Genomic DNA, 26,266 nt, shown 5'->3' with positions numbered 1-26,266 from the left:
CAGTAATAACATTATATCTAGTTTAGCCTGACATGTTTGGTTATCACAGTAGTTCTGGGGTTCTCTCTTAAATTGGTCTTTTCCTTGGATTGCAGTTTATGGGAATCTTTGTGTTTGGTTTTGGTGCGGTTTTTTGTTTGTTTTGAATGAGATTCTGAAAGTCAGTAGTGTTGGGTCAGCAAAGCTTGTCTTCCAAGGGGATAGTCATCTCTTTCTGGACTTCTCTTAGCCTATTTCATATGCTTTTATATACCTGTCATCCCAGGAGGACTGTTGTGCAAGGTACATTCACCTGCCATATGATGTAAATAATCCAAATTTTAGTGGAACTGCCCTGCAAAAGGCACACCAATGTCAAAAATCTCCCTCTCTTTCAGTGTTGTGCTGCAGGATGTTGGTCCCTGCTCTTTTGTTTTGGTCTTCACCCCCCCACCCCCCGCCTTTCCCACCACCTCTCTTCTGGTTTTTGTTGTTGGCTGACTGTTTTTCTTATCCATGGTACTCTTTCAGTCTAAAGTCCCTCTGTTGACATATGTCTCTTTACTTTTTTCATACCTTAAGTATATCCACATCTAGCATGGCAGAAAATCTGACTTGTGCGCTCTATACTCACCAATTTACAATAGTTACTTCATTACTTCTACAGCACAGGAAGCACAGGAGTGCTAGATGGTGCCCACCTTAGGGTGAAGGCTGTGGTGCTCTGCAGGGAAATTACAGGTTGAATTGGTCTTTTAACCCCCTTTCCCTACCTATGGAGAAAGAGTCTCATTTTAAGGAGGAAAAGTTTCTTTCTTTCCAGCAAGGCTGGGTCCACATAAACTCTGGCTCTAAAGATTGGTTGCACTGGATTACTTTGGTCTGAAAGTATATAGCTTTCTAGGGATAAAATCAAAGGGGCTCCTTTCTACCCACAGACTTGACTGACTGACAAATACACCCTGAGAAGTGCTCCTTCCTTCCCACGTGAGTGTTACCAAGCCCAAAGCTCCTGGCCCGCTTCACATTCATCCGTACTCAGAGGAATGTTGGAAAGACATTAAAATCACTTCCCAAAAAGTGGTGTGGCATTTCCTCATTTTTTTCATTCTCATATGGAATCTTAAAATAGGGGAAAGTTTGTCTCGATACGGTAATCTGAAACATTTCAAATGGATTAAAACTTGTCTCATATACTAGAAATGGGGGGAGGGGGAAGGCAAACACAGTGCTTACATGAAAGCATGTTCAGAGTGAGAAAGCTGACTTGGCATTTCCAGATTTTTAATTTCTAAAGCAAACTTTAAGGCTACTGTTGTCTCTGTGCGGTTATGTTGAGTACATCTGAAATGATACAGAGTTCAGTGAAGTTAACTTTGTTTTGAAGGCCAGTATTGTCAGTTAAGGCACATGCTATTAGTAGGTTGTCATCCCACAAGAATTTGGCACTGATATTCCTGATCAAGATAAACCAGGGAATGATTATGCTAGCAAAAGGCTGCATTTCTTTGGGCAGCTCCAGTTTTGGGTTTGTTTTGAATCAGCTTCCGTGATTAATTTTGTCTGGAAAATTATCTATTAACCTTAAGATACAACCCACAAATGGTAGAATCTAAAGTAAGAAAAATGAAGGCATGATGGTTTGTGTTTGTTACTATAATCTGTGACCATATAAAATAACATTTGTTGTGTGATAGTGATGGCACAATGAAAGGGGTTTGAAACAAATGTAAACTTTCAGGGGGAAACAAGCAACACTTTGGGCTTTTCGGGTACTGTAGACCTCAAAGATGTTTGGAGGCCTTGACTAAAGAGCCTGAAATATTCACCCCCTCCCTGATTCATCTGCTGCAATGTAAGACAGGGTCTGATGTGTGAAGAGGGATGGCTGCATGATACCTTCACTCCACACTCGTTCGCCACTGGAATGGGCTGCCCAGGGGGGCAGTGGAGTCGCTGTCCCTGGAGGTGTTCAGGAGGGGACTGGATGTGGCACTTGGTGCCATGGTCTAATCATGAGGTGTGTGGTGACAGGTTGGATTCGATGATCTTTGAGGTCTCTTCCAACCTTGGTGATACTGTGAACTATGAAAGGAGTTAGTTTAGAAGAGAAAGACATTGAAGATTTAAATGTTAGATGCTTCCTGTTTCAGACCTCTTTCAGCCTGTTCCACAACTGATAAAATATTTGAGCTGTAGGTCTTGCTGCTTTCTGCCACTAGTAATAGTAGTAATAGCACCACTGGCACATTCTTCCATTTTAAAAAAATAACCAAATAAATAAATTCTGAAACTAAATGGTAAGCAAAGAGCTGAAGCCTGAGTCAATGAGATGGTAAAAAAAACTTAGTGATGAAGAAATAAATAACAAGAACAATTTTCAAAATTCATGCCAAGTATATGTCTTCTGAAAAACACATTAAAAGCTTCCTGTAATCTGCTTAAATCATAAAAAATAGCAAACAAAACAAACAATGCATCCAGCTTGTGGGTCAAGCCATTCAACTGATGGAAGTTACTGCCTAAATTCTGAAAACCCAATGTGATATGGACATGCTGGAACGTGTCCAGAGAAGGGCCACAAGGATGATCAGAGGGCTGGAGCGCCTCTCCTATGAGGACAGACTGAAGGAGTTGGGGCTGTTCAGTCTGGAGAAGAGAAGGCTCCGAGGTGACCTAATTGTGGCCTTCCAGTATCTGAAGGGGGCCTACAGGAAGGCTGGGGAGGGACTTCTCAGGATATCAGGTAGTGATAGGACTAGGGGGAATGGAATGAAGCTGGAGGTGGGGAGATTCAGGCTGGATGTGAGGAGGAGGTTCTTCACCATGAGAGTGGTGAAACCCTGGAATGGGTTGTCCAGGGAGGTGGTTGAGGCCCTGTCCCTGGAGGTGTTTAAGCCCAGGCTGGCTGAGGCTGTGGCCAGGCTGATCTAGTGTGGGGTGTCCCTGCCCATGGCAGGGGGCTTGGAACTAGATGATCCTTGTAGTCCCTTCCAACCCTGACTGATACTATGATACTATGATACTGTGTTGGTTTGGGGATCAGTAGTTTCTTCTGCCAAGTATAGGAGATTATTTTGTTCAGTATATTCAATTAGTTCAGTTAAATGAGTAATTTATTTAAAGTTGTCCAACTGGGAGCTGAAAGGAAGAGGAAAAAAAAAACCAACCCAGAAAAGCTGCTTCTTCTCTACCAATCTTTGAATAAAAGCTAATTATGAGAGGATTAGATTTGCTAATACTACAATGTTGAAGGATTTTGTGACCAAATACTAAATTGGTACTAATTCTAGCTAATACTGAGTTCTTTTAGCAGGTCAGTTTTTAAATTAAATCACCATTTATTTTCAGAAGCCTGGTCTCTTTAAAAGAGTGCTATGCAACTGATAAACTATCTCACTGCCTTTGAAGTTGTAGTCCAGTTTCCATCCAAAGAAGCATAAATCGTAAGTAAACACATAGGGATCAGCTAGTTAATAAGAGTTGTGCCATACATGATTTTCTAACAAAAACAGTAAAATTAATCTAAAAAAAAAATTATATATTGAGGAATAGAAAAGCTTAAATATATATCAGCACAGCTACTGTGTCCTTCTGGCTAGCAATAAGAAGTGCCAAATTTAGTGTAAAAGCTATATTTAGTTACAAAGCAGCATACTTTAGTGGTTGCAAACTGAGAATTAACCTTCTTCCAAGAAAATAACTAAAATGTTTAAATGGGAAAGCAAGACTGAAATTCATTTAACTCAAGGTTTCCCACTTGGTCGTTTAACTCATTATTTTAAAACAAGTGGCTTAAAAGATTTCATCCTGCTGAAAGTCATCAATACTTGAAGTACCTATAACGGAACATAAATGTAAGTGCAAGCTTGATATAAGAATCCAGAAATTCAGCCAAGAATGTGATGTCAAGAAAATGTGAAAATAAAATTTTCAATCCTGTCTATAAGTGTGGTATAGGTGACATCCCACAAAGACATTTATTATCTCTCCTGCCAGTGGGATCATGTGAAAAAAATGTTACTTTGCAGGATGGCTCTGGCCAGCCTGATCTAGTGTGGGGTGTCCCTGCCCATGGCAGGGGGGTTGGAACTAGATGATCTTTGTGGTCCCTTCCAACCCTGACTGATACTATGGAGAATGGTCATCACACCTTTGCTACAAACAAAGATGCCAAGTCTCGCTGCCATTGGTCCTTGGTGTCTCAGTTTTGAGACAGCCACCAGTGTGGCTCCTCTCCATTTACTGGTTGTGTCAGGAGCTGTTCCTGCAAATGATAATTCATAACCCTTCATGAAATCACTTTGATAAAACAATGCTTTCTGTCGCTGACTATTTAAAAGATCAGGTTTTGCAATGCTTAGGCTGCCTGGTTTTTACCATTTTGCCCTATAAGCAGAGTCCGTGGATGGTGCGGAGTTTCTGAAAGGTTCTCCTCCAATAGCTAGCTCCTCCAACAGATGGCTGGATGACTCTTCCTTGCCTCCTAGCTGGAATGAATGATCAGGGCAATAGAGACAAGTGCTTGATGCAGTGCTGCCAGACCAAGAAGCAAATTTCAGTACGCTCCAGCACTGTGCTGTTTGTGCACCTGCTGCTGTGTGTTTGGCTCTACCTTGCTGGGTAGCTTCTTCAGGTTTTTTTCCTCCTTATGAACATGGGTTCTTCATCTTCATCAGGTATTGCCCATAAGCCCGCTGTGTAACTTAGAAGTAGCCTATTACTAAGTACAGAAAGAATTTATGGCTGGTAATTTTGCTGGGTATGATGGCCCATTTTCCCCAGCTCCCCCTCTTCCCCATGGTTACTTGCCAAAGTAGCCCTGTATGTTTTGTCCATATGTCCTGAGCCTCTGGGAGCCTCCTGCTAATTGCTTCTCTTGTTGACAAGCCCAGAAAAGGATTTTCTTAACTGGCCGCACAGCCCACTTGCTCACTGCCAGAAGCATGAGGATGAAGTAACGAGGGGTACATAATGGATCAAAAACCTAGATGATGGTGTTCACCTCCCCAAAACTACTAATATAAACAGGCTATGGGTGAACCTTGGCCTGCATTCCTGTGTGACCTGCCATCTCCCACGTCAGGCTCTGTGGTCTGCAGTCCTGTTTGGGCATTCACTGCAAGAGCTGTGAGACTTTACGTATTTATTGAACAGTAGCACTAGTGTAAAGGATGCTGAGGTAAAGGCTGTGTGTTACCTCCCCTCTTACCTGCCCAGGGTTCATATTTTTTAATATCCTATTTCTCTGTTGTCCTATTCAAGTAAAAATCCGTGTTTTTTCCATCATTCCCTCACATGCATATATCATGGAAGATTATCATGGTCTAAAGGTTTTCCCAGACCAGTTTTCAGAACAACATGGAACTCTTTTTTCCTGTGGTGTTTCTAAAACTGGCAGAAGACAAACACCTCTTTTTTTTTTTTTTTTTTTTTAAAAAGCCTTAAGCAAGAAGTATTTCAAAATAAAGCATTAAAAAAATATCTTCTTTAAGCATGTTTAATGCTTGTATAAGGTGCCAGATTTTAATTACAGTTGGCATTTACAAACGTGGTGCTGGCAATGGCAACCATATTGCTGAAAAAAGGCATAAATTTTGACACTGGCAATATGGGAACCCAGCATATGAGACTGTAAACCTCACTGCTTTCTGTTTTAATATACTGGTTTAAGGAAAGAACTTTTAATGGTTAATATTTAACTAGACTGTTTAGGGTTTGATATAAAGTTGTTCTAATTTCAAACTATGTAGTAATTTAGGTGCTATCAAAGATTGGCTTAGGCAATAACTTTCTATTAAACAGCCTTTAAATAAGCATGCTTAAAGTAGGGAAAATAAGATGCTTCATTACAAGAAATGAGGTTGGCATCTACCAGGTTTTCCATTAAGTTCCAGGTCACAGACAAATAAAGGAAGTATGTTAGGGAAAAAACCCTTTTTAAAAATAATTAGGGAGATGTCTGTTTTGTTCACCAGATGGAAAATCAGTAGTTGTGGGTGGTCTGTGCTGGATGGGGCATCTCACAATTGGCAGAACTATGCCTTTAACTTTTAAAGTCCTGGGACAAAATGTGAAAGTAATTGACTGTTCAGAATGCGCTCTCTCTGGATACTTAGCATGCTTTTAAAACTGAGATCTGGTGAGTTTCTGACTCTCTTTTCCTGAGAATGCTCAAGCTTTTGTGTCTAGTATTAGGCCAATTGGGTATATTTTTGATAGCGGTTTAGTGGGGCTGTTGTCTTTCGTGCTTAACATCTGCGTGTGCCTGGACTTGCACTCACGCAACTTGAATTGCCGCAGCTTTGCAAGTCTCCATTAGTACGTTATGCACATGGCTTTCACAATATAGTTAGGATTTGCTGTGTTTAGGGTTTACATAAACTGTTGGTTAGTATCATGTTGGTTAACATCTAGCTTGTTTCAGTTTAAGGTATTTAAATCTATCAATTTGCCACCATACTGAAGAAAACAAAGTTGCGACCTTATTTTCGCAAACGAGATGAAAATTCCTGGTTTTAAATAATGTAGGGATTTGCAAAAGTATTTTAAATCTGTTGTTTTTGGGGAGGGTAATTAATAAATGTATCCAAATGTGCATATGTAGATAGTACATATACACGTATGCATATTAAATATAGTCATTTAAGAATGTGTTAGCATCTTCTTGGTGCAGTTTGTAACTTTGGTCACTGTTGCAGGACTGATGCTTTCTAACCGGCAGATTAATTGGAGAAAACAGTGTTTTGAATGTGGAGAATTAGTTAGACAATGTTTATATTCATGTTAAAATATCAGATTTTATTATCTGAACTGCAATAACAATATGTGCTGTTCAGCAGTGACCTCTCAAAGAATGAGGCCGAATCCATTTGTGGCATAGGAGGCAATTGCTCTCTATTTACCTTACTTTACAGACAATTTTTTTGCAGTTATCTATATGAATGGTCAAAAGAGAATTGTACGCATGTGTTATATCTATATTGTGGCTTGTGTTAAACCAATCCCCACAGTTATTATGTGGAAGCATTCTTGAAGATAAGTGAGGCACTCAAGTTAGGGCCTTCTTTGTAAAATCCCTTTTGCTATGCATGACATGTACTCTGTATTTTTTTTTTCCTGCAGTAAATTATAAAGCTTTTTTTCTGTCCATGAATCTCCTTCTAAGGAAACGCATACAGCCTAATAACACTTGCCTTGAGAACTGTGCATTGCCTCCACTACAAAGCCCTGTTTTCATTGAAGAGATAATTATAATATGGTTTAATGTTCTTGTCAACCCTGAAACACTGTCCCTAAAGAGTACTATTCTGGAGGATGTCTTTTTTTTTTCTTTTTTTTTGAAGAGAGTTGAATGTAGCTAAGAACACACATATAGCCACACACACTTCTGATTAAACCAAGAAGACAGATTTTTTTATACAAAATGTGCTTGCTGAAAAGAATTCTGTGTTTTCTAAGGTGTTAATTTAGAGCCATTTCTTCCTCCAGATTTCACTGTTAAAATATAGAAAGTTTTCTGCTGCCTTTCCTCCCCCTCCCCCCTCAGTTATATTATTTATAGGCCTTAGATCTATACAAGGACATAAACTCTTAATAATAATTAAAATGCTTTTAATGTGCTTTGCTTTGAGGTACAGACTTCAAATGAGTAAAAAAGTCCAAACTGGAACACAAATGGTTCTTCCCAGGCAACAAACATGCTTGGCTGTTGAAATGGTGTAATTTTCTGCTTTACTTAGTAAAAACAGCAATTACTTATTTGTTCCATATTCCTCCCCAAGCACAGATGCTACTCAGTCTGTCCATTTTTTTGAGTGTCGAGCAGGCTGCACATGCTTGTGTGGATACGCGTGCATGTGCTTTAATGTGATGCAAGTCAAGTTTTCCCTGTGTACACCATACTCTTAACAGTATTTATTTGCCACTGCTGTCAGTTTACCACCAGACCAAGATAATGGTGTGCTGGAAGCAGCTGTGGCTGCAAAAGTCTCACTTAAATGTCTCTCCTGATGATGGCAAACGTTTCCAGGTGCAGCTTTGCAAAGCATCAAGCTGACCTTACAAACTAGTGCGAGGACAGATACAAGCCCGTTGGTCACACTAGTTGCGACTGCAGCCTGGTTGGACAGATCTTTAACGTTGCTTTCACTGTATTGTCTTTTGTGGTGGTCTGGTGATTGTGACAGTGCCTGGTGCTGCTAAAAGCTATGCTGTCTGAAGCAAAAGGCCTTTGAGGGAGATGAAATTGCATGCTAGCTGAAAGCAATGTAAAACTCCCCTTGGCTTCAGGCAAGCTGGGATTCCCCTCTTGGGTTTCAAAGCTCAGTTCAAGGTCGGTAAGTAAGAAAAATGTGGTTATCTGCCATGCTTACAAAAAATACATATGAAAAAAACCCACCAAACCTGAAAGCCTAAGGACAACACAAATCTTTCACTGCTCATACAGTGAGCACAAGTCTGGAATTGTGTGGCTCAGCATAATGCAACCTGATTGCTTGTATCAGGTGCTTGAATGGCATTATATTAAAGATTTAATTAGTGTAATTCTGGAGAGGTAGTATAAAAAAAAACATAATACCTGGCAAAAAATGTATTGTCTGAAATTTTTTTATAATCATAGTTTGGTTAGTCCTGAGGTGTTGGGTGTTAGGTTGGACTTAATGATCTCTGAGGTCTTTTCCAACCTTATTGATTCTATGATTCTCTCATCATTAGCAATCTATTTGCTTGTTCTGAAGTCAAATGGAATTTATTTTTTTTCTCTGAGGAGGAATTTAAAAGTAAGGCTTTAAATTGGTATTGTAAATAATCTCTCTAGAGAAGCTTTTCACTGTGAAAACTTCCTCAACAGGCAAGTGTTAAAAACATTTATGGTGCTGCACAGTTTAAATGCATCCTTGAGATTTTTTTCCCCTCAGGTTTATACATTCAAGTTAGATAGCAACCGTTCAAAGAATAAGCAAGAGTTTCTGGCAGAATTAATGCTTTATAGGCACGTCAAGTATGTTTTGTTTCACCCACTATTTTCCTTTTGTTTTGTAGGAGGAAGGAAAAATAACCTAAATACAAAATCTTAGTTAAGCAATGTAGATGCTGAGTGGCATATAAAGGAATCAAAAATGCCAGTTTCCTGTTGCCCCTTCTTTTCATAGCTTTGAATTTACTACAAACATTACTTTTAGGATTGGTTTTAACAAGATATACTGTGTTCCTATCTACTTTTTTAAATGCAACTCAGCACCTAACATTTTGCTGATTGATTGATTGATTTTTATTCACTTGAGTTTGGGTTTGTTCAGGTTTTTTTCTTGAACTACTCCTTTCCTTTTGTTGAACAAATAACTATTGTATTAAGTATTAAATAATTAACAAATAATTAACAAATAATTAACAAATAATTATTAAATAATAAACAAATAACAAATAATTAAGTATTAAATAATTGACAAAAATATTAAAGTCTTTCCCAATAGGTGAATGGACATTTGTGATGGTATGCCCTCACTTTTTTCAGGGTATATATTCAATTTATTTTAAAAATTCTTTTTTATCTTATCTGTGGCACTGTCACATATAAATCCGTTGCCACATTGGATGTTCACAGCTATGACTCAGTGATCTCTGTCTAACAGACAGGTATCTTTGCTTTTGTACATCCTCACAAATTGCCCTCTCTGAGACTATCTCTCTGTGTGGAAGGATACTTCCCGGAAGCCCATTTTGTACTGTCCTCTTCCTACTGCACAAAAGCACACTTGTCAAGGCAAGTGTTCCTGCTCCACTTTTAACACATCCTTAATGTTCCACTCTCCTTTTCTATGTAATTTTGTAGATAAGGAATTGTTAACCTCCAGATACTTTTGGTGGTTGTAAACATCAACCAACTTGATTTTTACACCTAGTGTTTTTGAAGGTACTTGATTTGCAGCTTTCACATCCAGATGTTGGGATGAAGGGTGCAACTGCATGGAAGGCTGCATTGTTCTTGTTGACGACCAAATCTGTTTAAGCGAGTAAATACTCACTTTGACCCCGTTTTATCTGGAAATTCCCATTGGTTTCATATTCATAGAATCATAGAATGGTTTGTCTTGGTAGGGACCTTAAAGATCATTAAGTTCCAACCCCCTGCCATTGTCAGGGCCACTTCACTGGATTGGGTTGCTTTAAGCCCTATCCACCATGGCCTTGAACACTTCCAGGGATGGGGTATCCACAAGCTATTTGAGCAAGGTGTTGTGGTGTCTCACCACCCTGACAGTGAAGAACTTCTTCCTTTAATTTGTCTACCACCTTTCAGTTTAAAACGGTTACCCCTTGTCCTATCGCTACATGCCCTTGTAAAAAGTCCCTCTCCATATTATTGCCATGAGATGCAAATTGATTCACTGATATTTTCTTGCCTGTTAAAAGACTGGAGCAAAATTTTGCTGAACTTCTCTTTTTATAACATTGTTATTATTAACCTTATTTTCTTTTATGATGCTGGCATTTATCCAGCCTCTGTATCTCCCTGCATCCTACGTTCTTAGAAGCCTTTTCTCATAAGGGAAGGCTGCAAAGACATGCAACAGATCAAGACAGCCTCATTAAGCCTGGAAAGTAAAATATTTGGGAGTTAGGAAATGTCAGAATTAAGGTAGCCAATGCATTTGAAGTTCAGCCTCCTTACATGTTTGCGTGGTAGTGTTTAATTACAAGATCATATATGAGGTTTTCTACAGGACCCCTGCCTCAGTGAACAGGATGGACAATGCTGAGTTAATGAGCAGTTATTCAATATTTTGTTTTCTCCTAATTTTTCAATGTGTAGCCCTAGGCCTTATTTACTGCACACTACTGAAACCCTGCTGTGAAGACAGAATTGTTAATTTCCTCATGAGCTTTTCTATGGCACTTATTGCTATAAATATCTGAATGCTTAACAAGCATTAATTAATTTATCTTCAGAAAACCCTCGTGATGAAAAGGGCTGGTATTACTACTGTTTTACAAATAGGGAGCTCAGGCATAGGGAGATGAGTCATGAATGTCCGATAAATTTGGGTGTTCACTTGTTCAGCTTCCAGTTAAGGAGGTAGGGATCTGTATTTCAGCATTCAATTTTGAGGCATCTTGCCATCAGAGCAGAAAAGTAGCACTAGATTAGGTAAATAGATTTTCGCCATTGTTACTAGAAGAACTAGTGAGAGCAGCTTGCAGGAAGCACTAATACTGTTTATTGCACTAATAGCTTTCGGGGGGGGGAGGAAAAAGGGAAGGGAAAAAAAAAACACACACACACACAAAAACAACAAAAAACACAACCACAATTTTGGGACATGAAAATCTTCATCTGCACTCTTCTAGTTTTGAATGTGCCAAGTAGAAACTTCTGAAGAGACCTGCAGAGAATTATGGCTGCAACCTCACTACACCTGAGGAGCAATACTACAGAATACTGTTCCTTATATCACAGCTTATTCATAGATTTTATGTTCACACTGTGGATTTCAAGAAAGTGCTTTCTTCCACTCGAGATTCAGAGCTCTTAGCCCTTCATTAGACTTGCTTATCTAAGCTTTTATTTCCAAGCACATTTTGATATTTGATTTAGTTAAGTAGCAGTCTTCCAGAAAAGTGCAGAAACAAAAATGCTGATAAAAATGTCCTCTTACTTTAGAAACTGCTCTGTGATAGGAAGCAATGGCATCAGTTCATCTGTATTTTTGAGATGATTCAAGCCTATATTTCCAAAACTTTAACTAGTAATGGGTTAAACTATGACTTTCTAGATGAAAAGGCAGAGGCATTCACTTGGCAGAGGGCAGACCCAATTCCTGTCCTTGCTCCAGTTAGCTATCCAAGTAATTGGTATTAATTGTTTGTATTGTAAGGAAGTAGTTTTTAGATGAGCCTTCATAGACTGGCCTCAAAGGTCATGCTTGGGCTTGGTTGTATCATCTCCCTCCCTCAGATCCAATGAATGTATCACTGCATTCCAACTAGCACCACTTCTGCATTGTGTCCCCACGTAAGGGTAAGACCTTAAAAAAACCCCAAACCTCATAATAAACACACAGGCAAATAAGCAAAAATTATCTTGGGTTCATACAGACAATTTTCCTATCCAGTGTTGATTCAGCTCTGTCCTATATAACATCTCTGTAAAAATATGCTATTGAAGACAGTTTCAGCAGCTGTGTGTTCTGAGGGCTGAATCTGGATTGCATAGAAATGTCAGCTTGGCTGCTTCATAACTTTCTGTTAGTTTGCCTGTCCGTGGTAGTATTTTCGTATGGTTTTTGCAGATCTGTAAGAGGATGTTTTAGCCTGAAGGGTTACCAAATCCCACGTGCTTTGTCAGTGTGGCTTGGGAGCTGGAGAGCACTGAGCTACAGTGGGCAACATGCAGGTAGTACTGCAAAATTGCATTTATTAATATGGCACTAAGGTAATGGGTGCTGTTACAGTGTTGGTGTCATCTGTGCAGGCATTATGCCTGGCTTAGTGTGGCCTGGCCTTGCCACCTCTGCTTCCAGCACAGGGTTGGTGGCCCATGCTGTCTGTGGGGAAGGAGGGGGCTGTGCTCCTTCCTCAGCAAAGGGTTGAGGCAGGCAGGCAGAAGCCTTGCCCCCATAGGATAAGGGTGTCAAAAATCTGGACTGTAGAGAATGGAAGGGAAATGGGGATTGTAGTGCCCTTAGGGCTCCTTTCTACCGCAGACTATGAACGTTGCAGGAGCCACAGCCTGACAAAGTTCCACTGCCTTCTTGTCTAACAATTGAATTATACTTTGTAGTACATATGATACTTTTAAATATTTGGTTTGTTGTTGTTTTGGGGTTTTTGGTTGGTTGTTGGGCCTTTTTTTTGGGGGGGGGGGGCAGAAATCTCTGCAACTAAAGGTGCCCAGCTGAATCAAAGGCCATTGCAGCTGATGTGATACTTACTGACGCAGCTCTGTCTTGTCCTTTCTCTTCCTCAGCACATTATTTCAGTTCCATTCTCCTGAGGCTTCTCGTTTACTTCAGCTCCCTTACCATACCAGGATTAGCTTTCCTTTTAGGACTCAGCATTTTGGGGAAGGTATTGCAGAATGTGTAAACCAAATGCCACCTTACCATGGTTTCCTAGAACTGCTGGTAGCCAGTATCATGGGGCAAGAGGTTCAGGGTCTGTACCTGAACTGTGCAATGGGCTCCCTTGAGGGCACAGGTTACACAGAGTCTGGTATGACCAAGGGCTTCAAGTGGAAGGAGCACAGTAAAACATGTAGATTATTATCATCTTAAATGAACAAATCATCCCTGCCTACGTTGAATTGCATATTTTCAGAGGCTTTTAACTTGGGTAAATTTGGGTGATTTCTAATGAGTATGACAAAGACATATGCAAACTACAAAAGACTCCCTGTCCTCCTTGCTATGTTGGAAGTAATTTGAAAGGTCTTGATAACTTCAATATGCACAACAACCTCACTCTTTGAAATTACCTGTTACAACTGTGAAAGTCCCAGAACTTCAGACATGTAACACAGAGTTCCTGGCCCTGCTGTTAACAGTATTGTGTGCAACTGAAAATAAGTACCTGACAATGTAGTAATAGGCCACAATATGATCCTATTGTAGGTATTCTACTTCTGTGAGGAAAACTGAATGTAGATAATGAAGTTTCTGTGTTAATAGAGAAACAAAACTTTCTGCAGGGTTCATAGAGAAAAATGGGTGGTTTTCCAGTCTGCTTAGACTGCAAATCCCAGAATGTAGAAGAAAATAACTAATCCAAGCTGTAGGCAAATAGACAGACATCCCTTTCCAATGCTCAGGTGCAGAGCCAACTAAATGTGGAGGTTTGAGTTTTTGTTAACAAAAAGACCAACATCCCTAATGCAGACCCCCTGCTATTGGAACACCAGAAGTATTGGACTAGCAAATTAGAACACAGGAAATCTGCAACTGCAGAAAAACTCGGGTCTTGTGATTGTAGCAATTGTTTACATCTTTCTACAGCAAAAAGGCTGTTTAATCGTGTTAAATTGCAACTTTGTGTTCAGATAGCAGGCACTCACATTATTGTCTTTGTGAAGACGAGTTGTCACTCCTGCGATCTAGGTTGCTCTCACAACAAAGAGGCAATAAAGCTTTCTGTTTGAAATAGAAGAATTTCTTTTTGTGCTAGGCTGTGCAACAGTTTTCCTTGTACGAACCCTAAAGTTTAGCCTTTCCTAATTGGTACTGAAATGAAAATTAATCAGTTCGAGGGAAGGGAATTCACAGCTGAATCCTAATTACTGCAGAGAAAGTAAGCAAAACTGTGCCCGGGCTGTGCGAAAGCATGGCGTAGGAGTGAAATGCTTAGCTTGAGCTTGTTAGCTGGAACTGATGTCCCAAAACAGCTCTGTGTGTTTGCTCTTACCAGCAGCTGGTAGCTAGGTCATAGCTGTGCATTTTGGAGCCAGCCATGCTGGTTGAAAATGGCATCGTTTCCCATCTCACTGCCACTCCGGGAGAGTGGATTGCTCCCGTAGGTCTGCCTCGGAGAAGTTCAATACACGCTAATGGGGCTCATTGTGCTTGGAGCAGGGCTGGGGGCACTCATGCAACCCCTTCCCACCACCACAATTGTGGAGGTAATGGCATCTAGTCTGTGATCTCAAGCACCCCAGGTTGATGCCGTCCCAGGTTAGGTTCAGAAGAGGACATCTGTCTGCCGCCTTTAATCACCGAAAGCTGTAGGTGTCCTGCTGGCAGAGGCTTTATGGTTGCCGATCAGCACAGTGCTCACTGGAAAGCATTTCATGTTCTTCTTTTTCTCTGCCTAGCTGAACTGCATAGGCTTTCTTCCAACATGGGTACTCAGTCAATGAAAACACATATATAATCAATTTAATAAAAATGAGAGGGCTTTCCACATTCTTCATGAAGACTAAATTCATCCATTGGCTGGTGTGGTACATCTCTACTAAGATCCTGTTCAGATGACATTAGACCTGGCTGAAAAATGTAAAGCAAAACATCCAGAGTTTTGGATTTATTTTTTTTCTCTCTTGATGCTTCTTCTGTGTAAAGAAGACAGCATTTTGTTTTCTTCTCTTTTTCATTCTTTTTCTGTCCTCACTTTCTCTTCCACTTAGTCTTCCTTTTTCTAGTTTGCCTTTGTGAAAATAGAGGACCAATAAAATGAATATGGTTGCTCAGGTTGTGCCCATATGCTTTGCCTCCCAATTTTGACTGAAAGAGTGCAATGTCAAACCTTTGATAGTTCGGGGGGGTTTTGTTAACCATTAATACAAAATCATTTCAACCTGCTCTAGTCAGTAACAGCTTCACAGTATTCTTGGCAGTTCTTGGTAAGCAGCAGTAAGTAGCGATGAAATTCTGTAGCAGCAAGAAGTAGGTTTCTATCCTTCTGGTTTTTGTAGAGGTCATGAGGGAACATGATACTGACCTCATACACCCTGTGCAATGCAGAATTCTTCATCTGTTTCTGTAAAGAGCAAAAGTCACCACAGCTGGAGCTGCACAGAACAAGAAAAGATTGTGCCTTCTGCACTCTCTTTTCTGAAAACGTAAGAATTTTAATTAGTGATAAATATTGACTTGTACAAAATTCTTTTTAAAAGGACCTACAACAAATTGATAATCTGATGCCAAAAATACAGGTGTTTGTCTGATTCTTCAGCATACACTTGTTTCCTCTCTTGTTCTGCTCTGGAACTGCAGCACCGTCTTTATGCTTGCGTATTTTGAGACTTAGGAAAGAGGAAACAAGGAAAGGCTGAACTTGACAAAAGCTTACTTGGCAATTATCTTTGGCAATGCCAAAGTTTATTAACTGTTGGGTTTATATTTTTTTCACAATAAAAAGTAGAAATTAAATCCTACTGTGCCCATTGGAGGCTTCTTCCAAAGGAGAGTTGCTGATGAGCTATTCTTCCAATGATTGTGCTGGTTTCTTCAAATAACAGCATCACTGTGCTTTTTTGTCAAAGTGAGTGTAATTTGCATGGCATGCTTCTGGGGACTGCCCAAAAGCACCCTGCTGCTGCTAGAGTGAATATAATACTTACTGAAGTATCAAGCAAGTTTAATCCGAAGTCTTATGTGTCTTTAATGCAGGCCCATAAAATGTGCAAATTTGTGCTTGCCAGGCAGCTCCTGAGGAAGTGTGCTGTGGGATGAGGAGTTGGGAATATATTCTCTGGTAGGAATCCTACCTAAATGGACCTAGGGACCATCTCTGCTGATGATTATCCCATCCCAGTGGGCTGCCAATTGGTCTTGGCATCCTGCAAAGAACAGCTGGTGTGGGCTGGTGTGATACCACAACTGCCCTTTGCCTTGTACTCAGAGGTCGTCGGCTACTAAGCTGTGCCACCCACTAGCCCTGCTTCTTGGGATGGCGTCTCAGGGCTTGTTTACTCTGCAACATTTCCATCCCATGTGGAGTCTCTGTGCAACAGGTGAAATCATGGCATAGCCACCACTTTCTCTGGGGCTGAGGTTTTACCTTGCCTGTTGTAGGTGCCAAATAACCTACCTGCCCACACTGACACTGGGCCTCGAGCAACCCTCCACCAGCACAACTCAGGAGGTGGCCCACATGTTGTATGGGCAAAGCTACACAACTGGGGAATGCCGGCTGTGGCTTCTTCTGCCGGTGCAGAGCCACTCAGGCTGAGCGCTGCTGGGACTAGAGGGGGCCACAACTGCCATCACGTACCTCAGTGTCCTCCCTCCTCACAGCAGCAATGCTAGTCCTTCTTTTGGCTCGTGTATGCGCCCTACACCTGGAGCGGTGTGAAACAGGGCATGGCAGTGCTATAAACACCTGCACAGCTGTGTGGGGGTGAGAGTTGACCAGTGGCTCCTTCTCCTGGCCAATCCAGTTCCTCAAGCTATAGTGGATTTGCTTCTACCAGGGTACATGCCCTGTCCAGCACCCTACCTGCACCTTCAGAGTTGTTTTTTTACAGGTGGTTGGTTTCCAGACTGAGAAATGGGGGTGGCCATGCAATACGCTCGTGGCTATGCCGGATAGGTTTAGCCCTTTGCCAGGGTGCTGCTTTGCTTCTTCCTCTCTCCAGGCAGCGGTGCTTGCTAGTGGGAATACAGCGTTTGTCTGTCCGCCCATCCGTCCATGTAGCCAGCTGGGGAGTGGGGTGATTGTAGCACAAAGTTGCCGATCCAGATCCGTTCCATTCCCCCGGCGGGTACGGCGGTAGCTGGGGCATCGTTTCAACGGGCATCGCAGCCGCAGAGGTTGGGACCTCAGTGGGGCCACAGTGTGCGGGACAATGAAAGGACGAGCAGACCCGGGAGGCCTCCGGCCAGGCTACGGGGCAAACAGATCCGCGCTCAACAAGGAGAAGGTAAAAGCCCGTCGAGCCTCCTCGCTTTAATAGCCACGAAGGAAGAGGACTGCTCCACACACAGAAAGCTGGTCGCGGCTTTCCCCCAAAGCCGGCCAGCGGCAGATGCGCGAATTCTTAGCCGAAGCCCTGAGCGGCCGCGGCCTAGGCAGGCCCGGCGCAGCCCTACGCTCGCCGCACCGCGGGGCGCGGCGGCCGCTAGATGGCAGTGCTGCCCCGGCGGAGCGGCGCGCGGGCGGGGCCGGAGCGGGGCGGGGCGGGAGTGCCGGCTGGGTGGCCCGCCGCGGGCAGCGCGAGTGCCTGGCTCGCGCACCCTCTCCGAACTCGAGGCGCGATGACGTCACGCACCTGCAGGCGCGGCGGGCCCCGGGGGACGGAGGCAGTCCTGGCCTCTGCCGCGGGACGCCGTGGGAACCCCCCCGCGCTCACCCCGCGGGAGCTGCCCCGTCGCCAGATGCAGCCCCGCGCTGCGTGTTCTGCTGCCGTTGCAACATGATGAGCGTGTAGATACATAAAAGCTTACCGCCCTGTACATGTTTGTAGATCGAACTACCCTGTAAAATACATACGTGCACTGTTAATGTCTTCCTTCGTCCCAGAAGCTTCTTCCATCACTTTAATTTCTATTTTCTAGGGGGTAACTGCTGCAAGTACTTTGCTTTTAGTAGAGCCTTTATTGTGAACCATAGGTAAATTGTTCCAAACTAGTCATATAAATAGCAACAATTCACTTTAGTACCTCCATCAAGATTGCCGCACTTTTACAGCCAGCTAGGCAAACATTAATACCCTGGCTGTTCCCAACCAGCCTGATGAAAGAGCAGAGACAAAATGTCAAGTGATACGGTATAAATGCATAGGCCTAAATCTTCCGTGCTGTAAATTGAAACACTGGCATTTCATCCAAAGGAATTACAGCAGTTTATTGCAACGTAAAATTAGGCTGGAGAATTTTAAATGTGACCATGGTCAGATAATATTCAGGCACTTCCTAATGTTCTGTTGCAAAGGAAGGAACTCTCTTTCAATCATCACCTCCATGAAATGACGGCTGGTTGAGGCAGCCCTGCTTCTGCTGCTTGGTGAGATGTTCAGAGCTTACATGCAAGAGTGATTCATCTCTGCGCTTCTTGGTTGAGATAACAGCATTGCAAACCCGGCTGTTAAGGTTAACCTGTATACTGCATAAGGACAACAGATGGAAATTCTGGTTTAGAGCCACCGCAAAAAAAGTAAAAACATGTTCCAAAAGGAAAAGGAGCTTGTATTTCTGTGTTTGAACCTTTGATCTTCGTTCACATCTGAAGGGAAGAGTAGACCTTTTGCTAAAGACACATGGTTTTGCATCTGTGAAAACACAGCTGTATGGAGCAAAACAAAAGTGGTGCAAAACACAATGGTTTTGCTGTGTCAGTGTAGCTGTTGGTGTTAAAATGCTTTAGAAATGGGGGGGGGGGGTGTTGAAGAACCTTTCAGAAAGTCTGTCTTTACACAATTGTTGAGGTTTTTACTCTGGATTTTAAAGTTTGCTGGTGATAAGAGACAGCTGCTACCTAAATGTTTAAAGTGAACTCGTGGGGAAGTCTGACATTCTCTCAACAATGCTATTTTAACAGTGTTCTAAAAATACATAAGTAAACCCATCAAAACTTATAGGAAAATCCACACTGGCAATTCAGATGTAAAAATAATCCGTATCTCATTAATGCTGTAATTCATAACAGTGTATGTGCAATATACAGCTATGTCATGATAACATACTTTCCAGAGTTGCCTGATTGCACCCCCTGAAAGTGAAGGGATGTCACCCGGTTGCATCTAAGCATGACGGCAGAGCTGCTCTCCAGTGTCTGCCTGTTCTCTCCTGCCTCCCCACATTTGCTGCATTGCCATCCCAGCAATGTCCCCAGACACTTTGCTGCCTTGCTGCATAGCCCAGCACCTACCTATCCCTCCCAGCACCTACCTATCCCTCCCAGCACCTACCTATCCCTCCCAGCACCTACCTGTCCCCTGTCCCAGCACTGACACTTGTGTCAGGACCCTGGTAGTGGTATTTGTTTTCTGCCTTAAATCCCTGCTCAGTCCAGTTGGTTTATTACAACCGACAGAGAGAGGAGCTGAAACTGAGGAAGGCTAAATGTGCACGTGCGAGATTATTAATTTTTTTTAATACAAAGAAACATTGTTTCATTCTTAACTACTTGATTCCTTTTGGAACAAGGAGGCAATCTGACTCCATTTTTAATCCTTGACATCAGACAACAGTGCTTTACTCTTAAAAATTTATCCATCCTGGAGTCTTACAATAAATTTTCAAATGTGTTTGGGTTCCTAAGCATGCAGCTGGTGCTTAATGGGATTTTCAAAAGAGCATAAGCAGGTTAGAGACATCCTCCCATCCATTGAAATCGGTGGGATTTAGGTACCTATCTTGCTCAGTTGCTTTTGAAATCCTGCCAGGTGCCCGTCTGCATCTTCAGTTGCCCTGGAAAATCTGGTCCCCATCTATCCCCATGACTCCCCCCGCTCCATTCCTATCAGTATTTGTCTCCCGTCTCTGTCTCCTGCACTCTGGCCTGTATTGATGCTGGAGTCTCTTCCTTTGTAGTTCCTAACACCAGGGAGATCCCTCTCCTTTCTCTCTACCAAACTGGCTCTTCAGCTGGTTAGAGGCTCAGTTGAACAGCTATGAGTGTGCCCAGATTTTACAAATTAGTTCCTCTCTCCTCCCAATGATTTTTAATTATTTCTTGGTGTTGTTTTGACTGTGTAAAGCATTTAGGGTTAAAAGACTGTGCAAACGGGTGCGAATGTGAGAGAATGCCCTGTTACGTCTCTCTGTTAGGTTTTGTGCGTCTCTAGGCTGAATGCAAGGAGATGGGGAATTAATTTCCCCATCAGCCTGTCCCTCCCCATCCTCTGAAACAGTAAAGTGATCAATGGATTTTGTATTTAAAGTCGAGAAAAATGAGTATTTTAATTTCTGTCTCAGACATGGATAGGGGTGACTCGCAAGGGCTCCTTGTGCAAGCAGTTCCCCATCTGTAAAATGGATCCCGTTTGTATGGGTATGGAGCAAGGGTAATTAATTAGTGTTTGTACAGCCCTTTGAAAATCCTCAGACAGAAGGTGCTAGAAGGTGCTGTGGGTTGGCCTGGGGCTGAAGAGACTCACCCCAGAGCCTGGCTGCCCTCGGAGCCCCATGAGGGTGCAGACACAATGCTGCCGGCCAATTCTGTTGCCAGGTATATTTTCCATTTTCTTTAGAGGAAAACAAATTGGATAGGGAATTATCGGCGCGTACACCTCCCTCACCACCAACTGTCTCCTCCTTTCCCAGGATTAACAACAGCTTCATTAGAAAGCTGACCAAAAAAAAAAAATAGTATTAGAATATTACTAATATTAATAGGCTGGGTAATGGAGGGACAATAGTTCTTGTCCCAGCCTTATGCAGAAAGTTTTCTCTTTGAAGTGGTTGCTTCCCCCTTGCCCCGCCGGGAGGGAAGGGGGAACAATTGTCAGAGATCTAAAGCCAGCCAGGAATGCTGAGCTGATGGCTTTCCTGCCTGCCCCCTGCCCGCACCCCTGCCAGCCCCACACTCATGCCTGAATCCCTGCCCGCAACCCTGCATACATTCCTCTCTGCTTCTGCCTGCATGCTGCCTGCATCCCTGCCTGAACCACACACACACAACCCGGTACCTGCTGCTGCCTCAAATCCCTGTTTGTCTCCATCCACACCTCTTCCTGTCCCTGACCACATCCCTGCCGGCACCCCTCGCCTGCCCTTGCCTGCATCCCTGTCCACTTCCCTGCCTGCCCCAGCCCTCACCTTTTGCTGCATCCCTGCCTGCCCTCTGCCCGCCGCTGCCCATCGGGTTAGGGGTGTTCTGAGCTGCGTTTTGCCGTGGGGTCGGTGGGTGTCACTAGAGGCTCTAGTTTTCCCTCCCGGCCCGGCCGCCCCTAGCGTGGTGTGGGCCCCGCCGCCCCGAGCGGAGGGGGAGCTGTTGACCTCGAGGGTTATAAGCCCCCCGCCCTACGTAGTGTCAATAAGAGATTTTCATACAGACTGGTGAAGCATGGACGAGGGTTTGGGGTTTGGATTTTGTTTGTGTGTTTGTTTTACCGAGAGGATTGTCGAGGTTTTTCTTTCTCTGCGTGGGAAGGATTCAGCACACCTCCCGTGCCTTTTCTTGAGCACGGCTGGCTACCTCCACCTTAGGCTGAAACCCGGCTGCTTGGAAGTGGCGCAATTCCCACTACGGTCCTTTAGCAACTGTAGAAATTAAAAGAAAAAATAAAGAAAAAAAAAAGGGGGTGGGGGGTGGGGGACGGACGGACGGACGGACGGACTCATGTTTCAGTTTTCCCCTTAACTGCCCTTTATGTTGGTGTGTAGATGTGTAAACACCTGCCTGCCGTCTGCAGCGAGGGTAAGAAATACTTACTTGGCTGAGGATCATCAGTGAACATGAGCGAGAGAACTCCTTGCTTGACTTTGACCAGCGCACGAGAAGGGTATAAATATTTGTTCTGTTAAAAAACTAGACACTTGAACCATTTTCCCCCGTGAATTTTCTTGTATATCTCATGGGTACAGTTTCTTCTCCATCCAAGATTATTTTCCTGTAGGATTATGAGTTCTCCCTCTCCTTTTCCTTAACAAAACAAACCCCAGAGACTGAAAGATAAATACTTCTAAACATCTTCCAGTGTTGTGGGCTATCCACATTTCACAGTGTATTCCCAGTAATTTGCAACTTTTGAATGCTGGGCATTGTTTCTCTCAACTTATTGAAATGCACAGATAGGTTAAATTGGGGGGGACCCCAACCCCTATGACTTCTGTTTCTCTGCATATGCAAAGAGAAGGCAGCTTGACTCTTCCCTCAGCGTTTGTTAGTCACATCCTCTTGGCCATTGTTTTGCAGTTTGTGCTAGGAATCCAATTTATTTAATGGTAAAGAGACAGGGCTTGGTTGGGGTTTTGTTTTATTCCACTCGGTCTAAGCTGATCTGAGAAAACGGAAAACATACTAGCCATGCCAAGGGGCAGCTCCCCAAGATAGCTCCAGTCACCTTGCAAGAGGGATAAGGATCTCCCAAGTGACTGCATACAGAATATGCAACACTATTGCACTTTCAAACCAACTTTTGGTTGTATATTTAGTTTTTTAAGATCTCAAAAAGCATCCAGTGGATAGATAGATAGATAGAGAAACTTTGCTTGTTATTTCTGATGCCGGGATGCATGTAGAATAATTCTGTAAGCCTTAGAAGCTGGTCCCCTGGCTGATGTAGATTTCTTATTTCTTGAGAATCCTATCCCATGTCCTGTTTATAGCAACAGGCCTATTTCCAATGTCAAGAAGGAGTGGGGATAGACACATAATTTTCAAATTAGGAAATTATTTTTTTAGGGAAACAGAAATAAATAGGCTCCTTGTAAGAAAGGTGTGAGCTGCCTAAATTGAGAAACCATCCTGCCCTTGAAAGCTCCCAAGTTTCAAAATTTTTATTAGAAAGGATGTTGAGGACCAAATTTCTGATGTTGTTATGGCAACAGAAATAGTTGGGTGGCAATGTGAGTATCCAGAACGTCAAGATTGTAAGAAACCAGCAAAATAAGCACTGCATTGTAATTGGAAAACCAATTTGAACGATGGTGGCCAAGACTTAGACTTCTTTTATTCAATGCAATCCCCATTTTCATCTGTCCACCCATGCCGATGGTGCCTTAACAAAGGTGCCAGCAAGGCATTGCAATATTTTTTGCTCTTAAATGTGACCTAAGATTTCAGTTTGTTATTTTTGCTGTTGACTTGCTGAGCAATAAAGTTTCCTTACAATTCTATATTTACTCCTTCTTCAGTGCCTCCAACTTTATTTTTCTTTTCTCTTCCCCGCACACTCCCCCACCCCCCCCACCCCCCCCGCCTTGCCGTTCTCTAGTGACATGTGCTCCAATCTCTTTTTGTCCCTGCACTCCCTATCTCGCCTGCTGAAGGACAGTCGGCAGTCCCTCCGTAAAAGCAGCCCAGTATACTCCTGTGAAACATCTGGAGTATTAAAATTCTGTCACTGCTTTCATTTCACTGTAGTTGAGGGAGTCCTGAAACCTCAGCCCCATGTTCCCTAGTTTAGAAAGAGCCAAAGTATTTGGGAAGCTCACAGGTCCCTACTGTAACACGCTTCAGGGACCTTTTGTACAGCAGTTGAACGGGATGAATTTGCCAAGTTTCAAATTTCAGGGGCAGGCAAGACATTTGTAAATCAGCGTTTTTGTTATTCTGGAAAAGCTTTGATTTGCAGGCATTTTGGGGTTTGTTGTTGTTTTTTACCTTTAATAAAAAAGAGATGGAGTGTGACATTAAGCAATTTTACAGCATTAGCAGCTTTGGGCTGTAAACAAAGACAAATGAATGCTGCTTATTTTCAGTCCCAGAAGTTTACTGTCAGTTGTTCCCAAACTGGGGACTTGATTCTACGGAATGTTTTTCAAGCAAAACACTGCATGATGTCTCGGAGAGTTGTGCCTGAGTAAGTACCCCAGAATCAGCCCCTCTGCCTGCTGAAAAAGAGAAATGCTAGTTATCTTCTCTAAAAGATTTTCTCCATGGCTGTACACTTCACGTTAACACTTTTGGTTTGCTTTGAGATTGTCTTGCAGATACAGTGTTCTTGATGCAAAAGCTGGAAAGCAAAAGGGAAATCAGTGGGTTTTGAATAAGGCTATTTTTCTTTTATTTTATTTTCTTTCCTTTTCTTTCCTTTTCTTTTCTTTTCTTTTCTTTTCTCTTTTCTTTTCTTTTCTCTTTTCTTTTCTTTTCTTTTCTTTTCTTTTCTTTTCTTTTCTTTTCTTTTCTTTTCTTTTCTTTTCTTTTCTTTTCTTTTCTTTTCTTTTCTTTTCTTTTCTTTTCTTTTCTTTTCTTTTCTTTTCTTTTCTTTTCTTTTCTTTTTTCTTTTCTTATTATTCCTTTAGAAATCTCCATATAAAACAAACCAAAAAAGCTTTTATTGAAGCATCTGATTTTAATTTAATGTGAGTTTTGTTTCAAGGCTCCTGAAAAAAATTAAAACATATTCCCCCAATGTTTCGAGCTTCAATTTTCAGCATTTTACAGTGTAAGATTACTTGACATTATTTAATTGGACATGAGGGTGTAATACAGGAATTTCCGTTATGTGATGGATTAATTGTTTTCCTAATACTTTAAAGGCTGAGATCCAAACATTTTTCCATTCTATTGCAAAATTAACTGCAATAAATCTGTCAGACCCAATTATTCATTTAAAACATTCCACACTGATTAAATCTGCACATTTGCCTGCGTGCGAGTGCGAGCAAGGGAAAGAAGGTGTGTGCAGAGGGGAGAATCCAGGTTTACTCTTTCTCCTCAAAACAGCAGCGATGTTAGAAACAAGTAATTTAAATTGAACCTCGAAAAATGTGATTAGCTAAATAGTCTAACAAAAGGATGAAGCATTCGTGAACGCACGTCCCTGAGCCTCCCTGCCGTCCCTCCTCCTCCTCATGGCCACATCCGGACAGGCAGAAGTGTCACGTTTGGACATCTGATGCTATTTGAAAAGATCATATTTTACTTTTGGCGAGGGGGGTGGAGTGTTGAGGGGTTTTTTTGCTTGTTTGTTTGTTTTTCTTTAGTTTGTTGATGTGTTCAAAGTCTCTAAACAAAGTCAGATGTGTTAACAGTCTTATTAACAATGTTAAAATGGAATTAACAGCTTGTGGATACCTCTGGAATACAATAGCATGTCAGCCTACCCTGCCCCCTTATAAATCGCGTCCCGCTGTCTTTCTTTTGTTTTGTGCCCAATCAGCAAACTAAAGTTTTGTTGAGACAGAAGAAGGGCAGTTCAAGTGTTCTTGCTCCAGCAGAGGAAGGATTGGTGGTGAGGTTTCTTCTCGGCCCCGGCGAGGCCCCCACGCAAGCCGGGAGAGGGACCGACCCCCAAACCTGCGGGCAGGGCTTTGCTGACCCGCCTGCCTCCCTGACCTCTGCCGTGCTGTTTTGTCAGTTTAAAAGGCTTTGCCGAGGTTGTAGTTTACTTTTATGGGCCTTTCAGCACGTCTACAAAAGCTTTTGTTTGTTTAGGATGTAGCGCAGTTCAGATTTCTATTAATCTTCATACAACTTCAGTGGCTTCTCCACTTCTGTAAAGGTTTGTCCCTGCAATGGTGCTCTGCCTGGTCTTAAGCAGCCATCAGCCACGTAATTACAGTGAGAGATATTTTGGAAATCATTTGCCTCTGAGAGTGGAAATTAGCATCAACACATGCTGTTGTTTAGACTTTACCTTTTACTCTCTTAGGTTTACTTCTTGCAGTCAAGCTCTGGAATCATCAGCCAGCCAGTTTCAATGCTAAATGTATAATGAACACTTAATGAGATTTGATTTTTATTTTTTTTTAATGTGGCTAGGACCACTCTGGGTTAATTTTCATAGAAAATGTATGTAAAATGAGAAGGTTTCCAATAAGGTAATGGCCTATATGTTTTGCTTTATGGTAATTGTATTTTTACTCCTTTTATCCAGTGGTCTCCAAGTATTTACAATTCCTCATAGGAGTGCATAGCCGAACAAGGCAGACGCTCATTTCAAGCCCTTTTATAGGTGCAGGACACAGGTGGGTTTCAATTCATCCAAGAACTGTAAAACAGTTGCAAGCCTAAAATAGAGAAAGCCATCCTTTCTCTAGCTGGGCACAGACTCAGAGTGATCAGTGTCACATGCTACCCCCATCCCACCTGATTTCAGATCACTGGCCCCACAGGACATGGAAAGCACATGCTGGAGATGTGCCTGGTGCTCAAAACCAGGCAGTCTCCATGTCCAAAGGCTGCTATCTGGAGCAATAGTTTTGTCTCTGGCAGCTTCATGTTCTGTGTCCTCTCTGAAATA

The 26,266-nt window shown here is 42.4% G+C and overlaps 1 protein-coding gene across 5 annotated transcripts in view; it reads left to right on the top strand.

The window, feature by feature from the left end:
* CLYBL (citramalyl-CoA lyase) overlaps positions 1-26,266 on the top strand; it is a 216,290-nt gene that overhangs the window by 13,573 nt on the left and 176,451 nt on the right. Inside the window, exon 1 of one of the 5 annotated variants that reach the window (XM_068164678.1) lies at positions 21,677-21,859. The exons of the other annotated variants lie outside the window; for them this stretch is intronic. Coding sequence (XP_068020779.1) covers positions 21,813-21,859 — 47 coding nt within the window. The 5' untranslated portion in view covers positions 21,677-21,812. Of the gene's footprint in view, positions 1-21,676; positions 21,860-26,266 lie in introns of those variants that run through there. 5 annotated transcript variants of the gene reach the window in all.

Source organism: Melanerpes formicivorus, unplaced genomic scaffold (genome assembly GCF_026170545.1).
Source record: "Melanerpes formicivorus ecotype bairdi unplaced genomic scaffold, bMelFor1.0.p_v2 SCAF_1, whole genome shotgun sequence".
Classification (NCBI taxonomy): domain Eukaryota; kingdom Metazoa; phylum Chordata; class Aves; order Piciformes; family Picidae; genus Melanerpes; species Melanerpes formicivorus.
The sequence above is the reverse complement of the archived record's forward strand: the minus strand, read 5'-3'. Positions and strand labels throughout refer to the sequence as shown.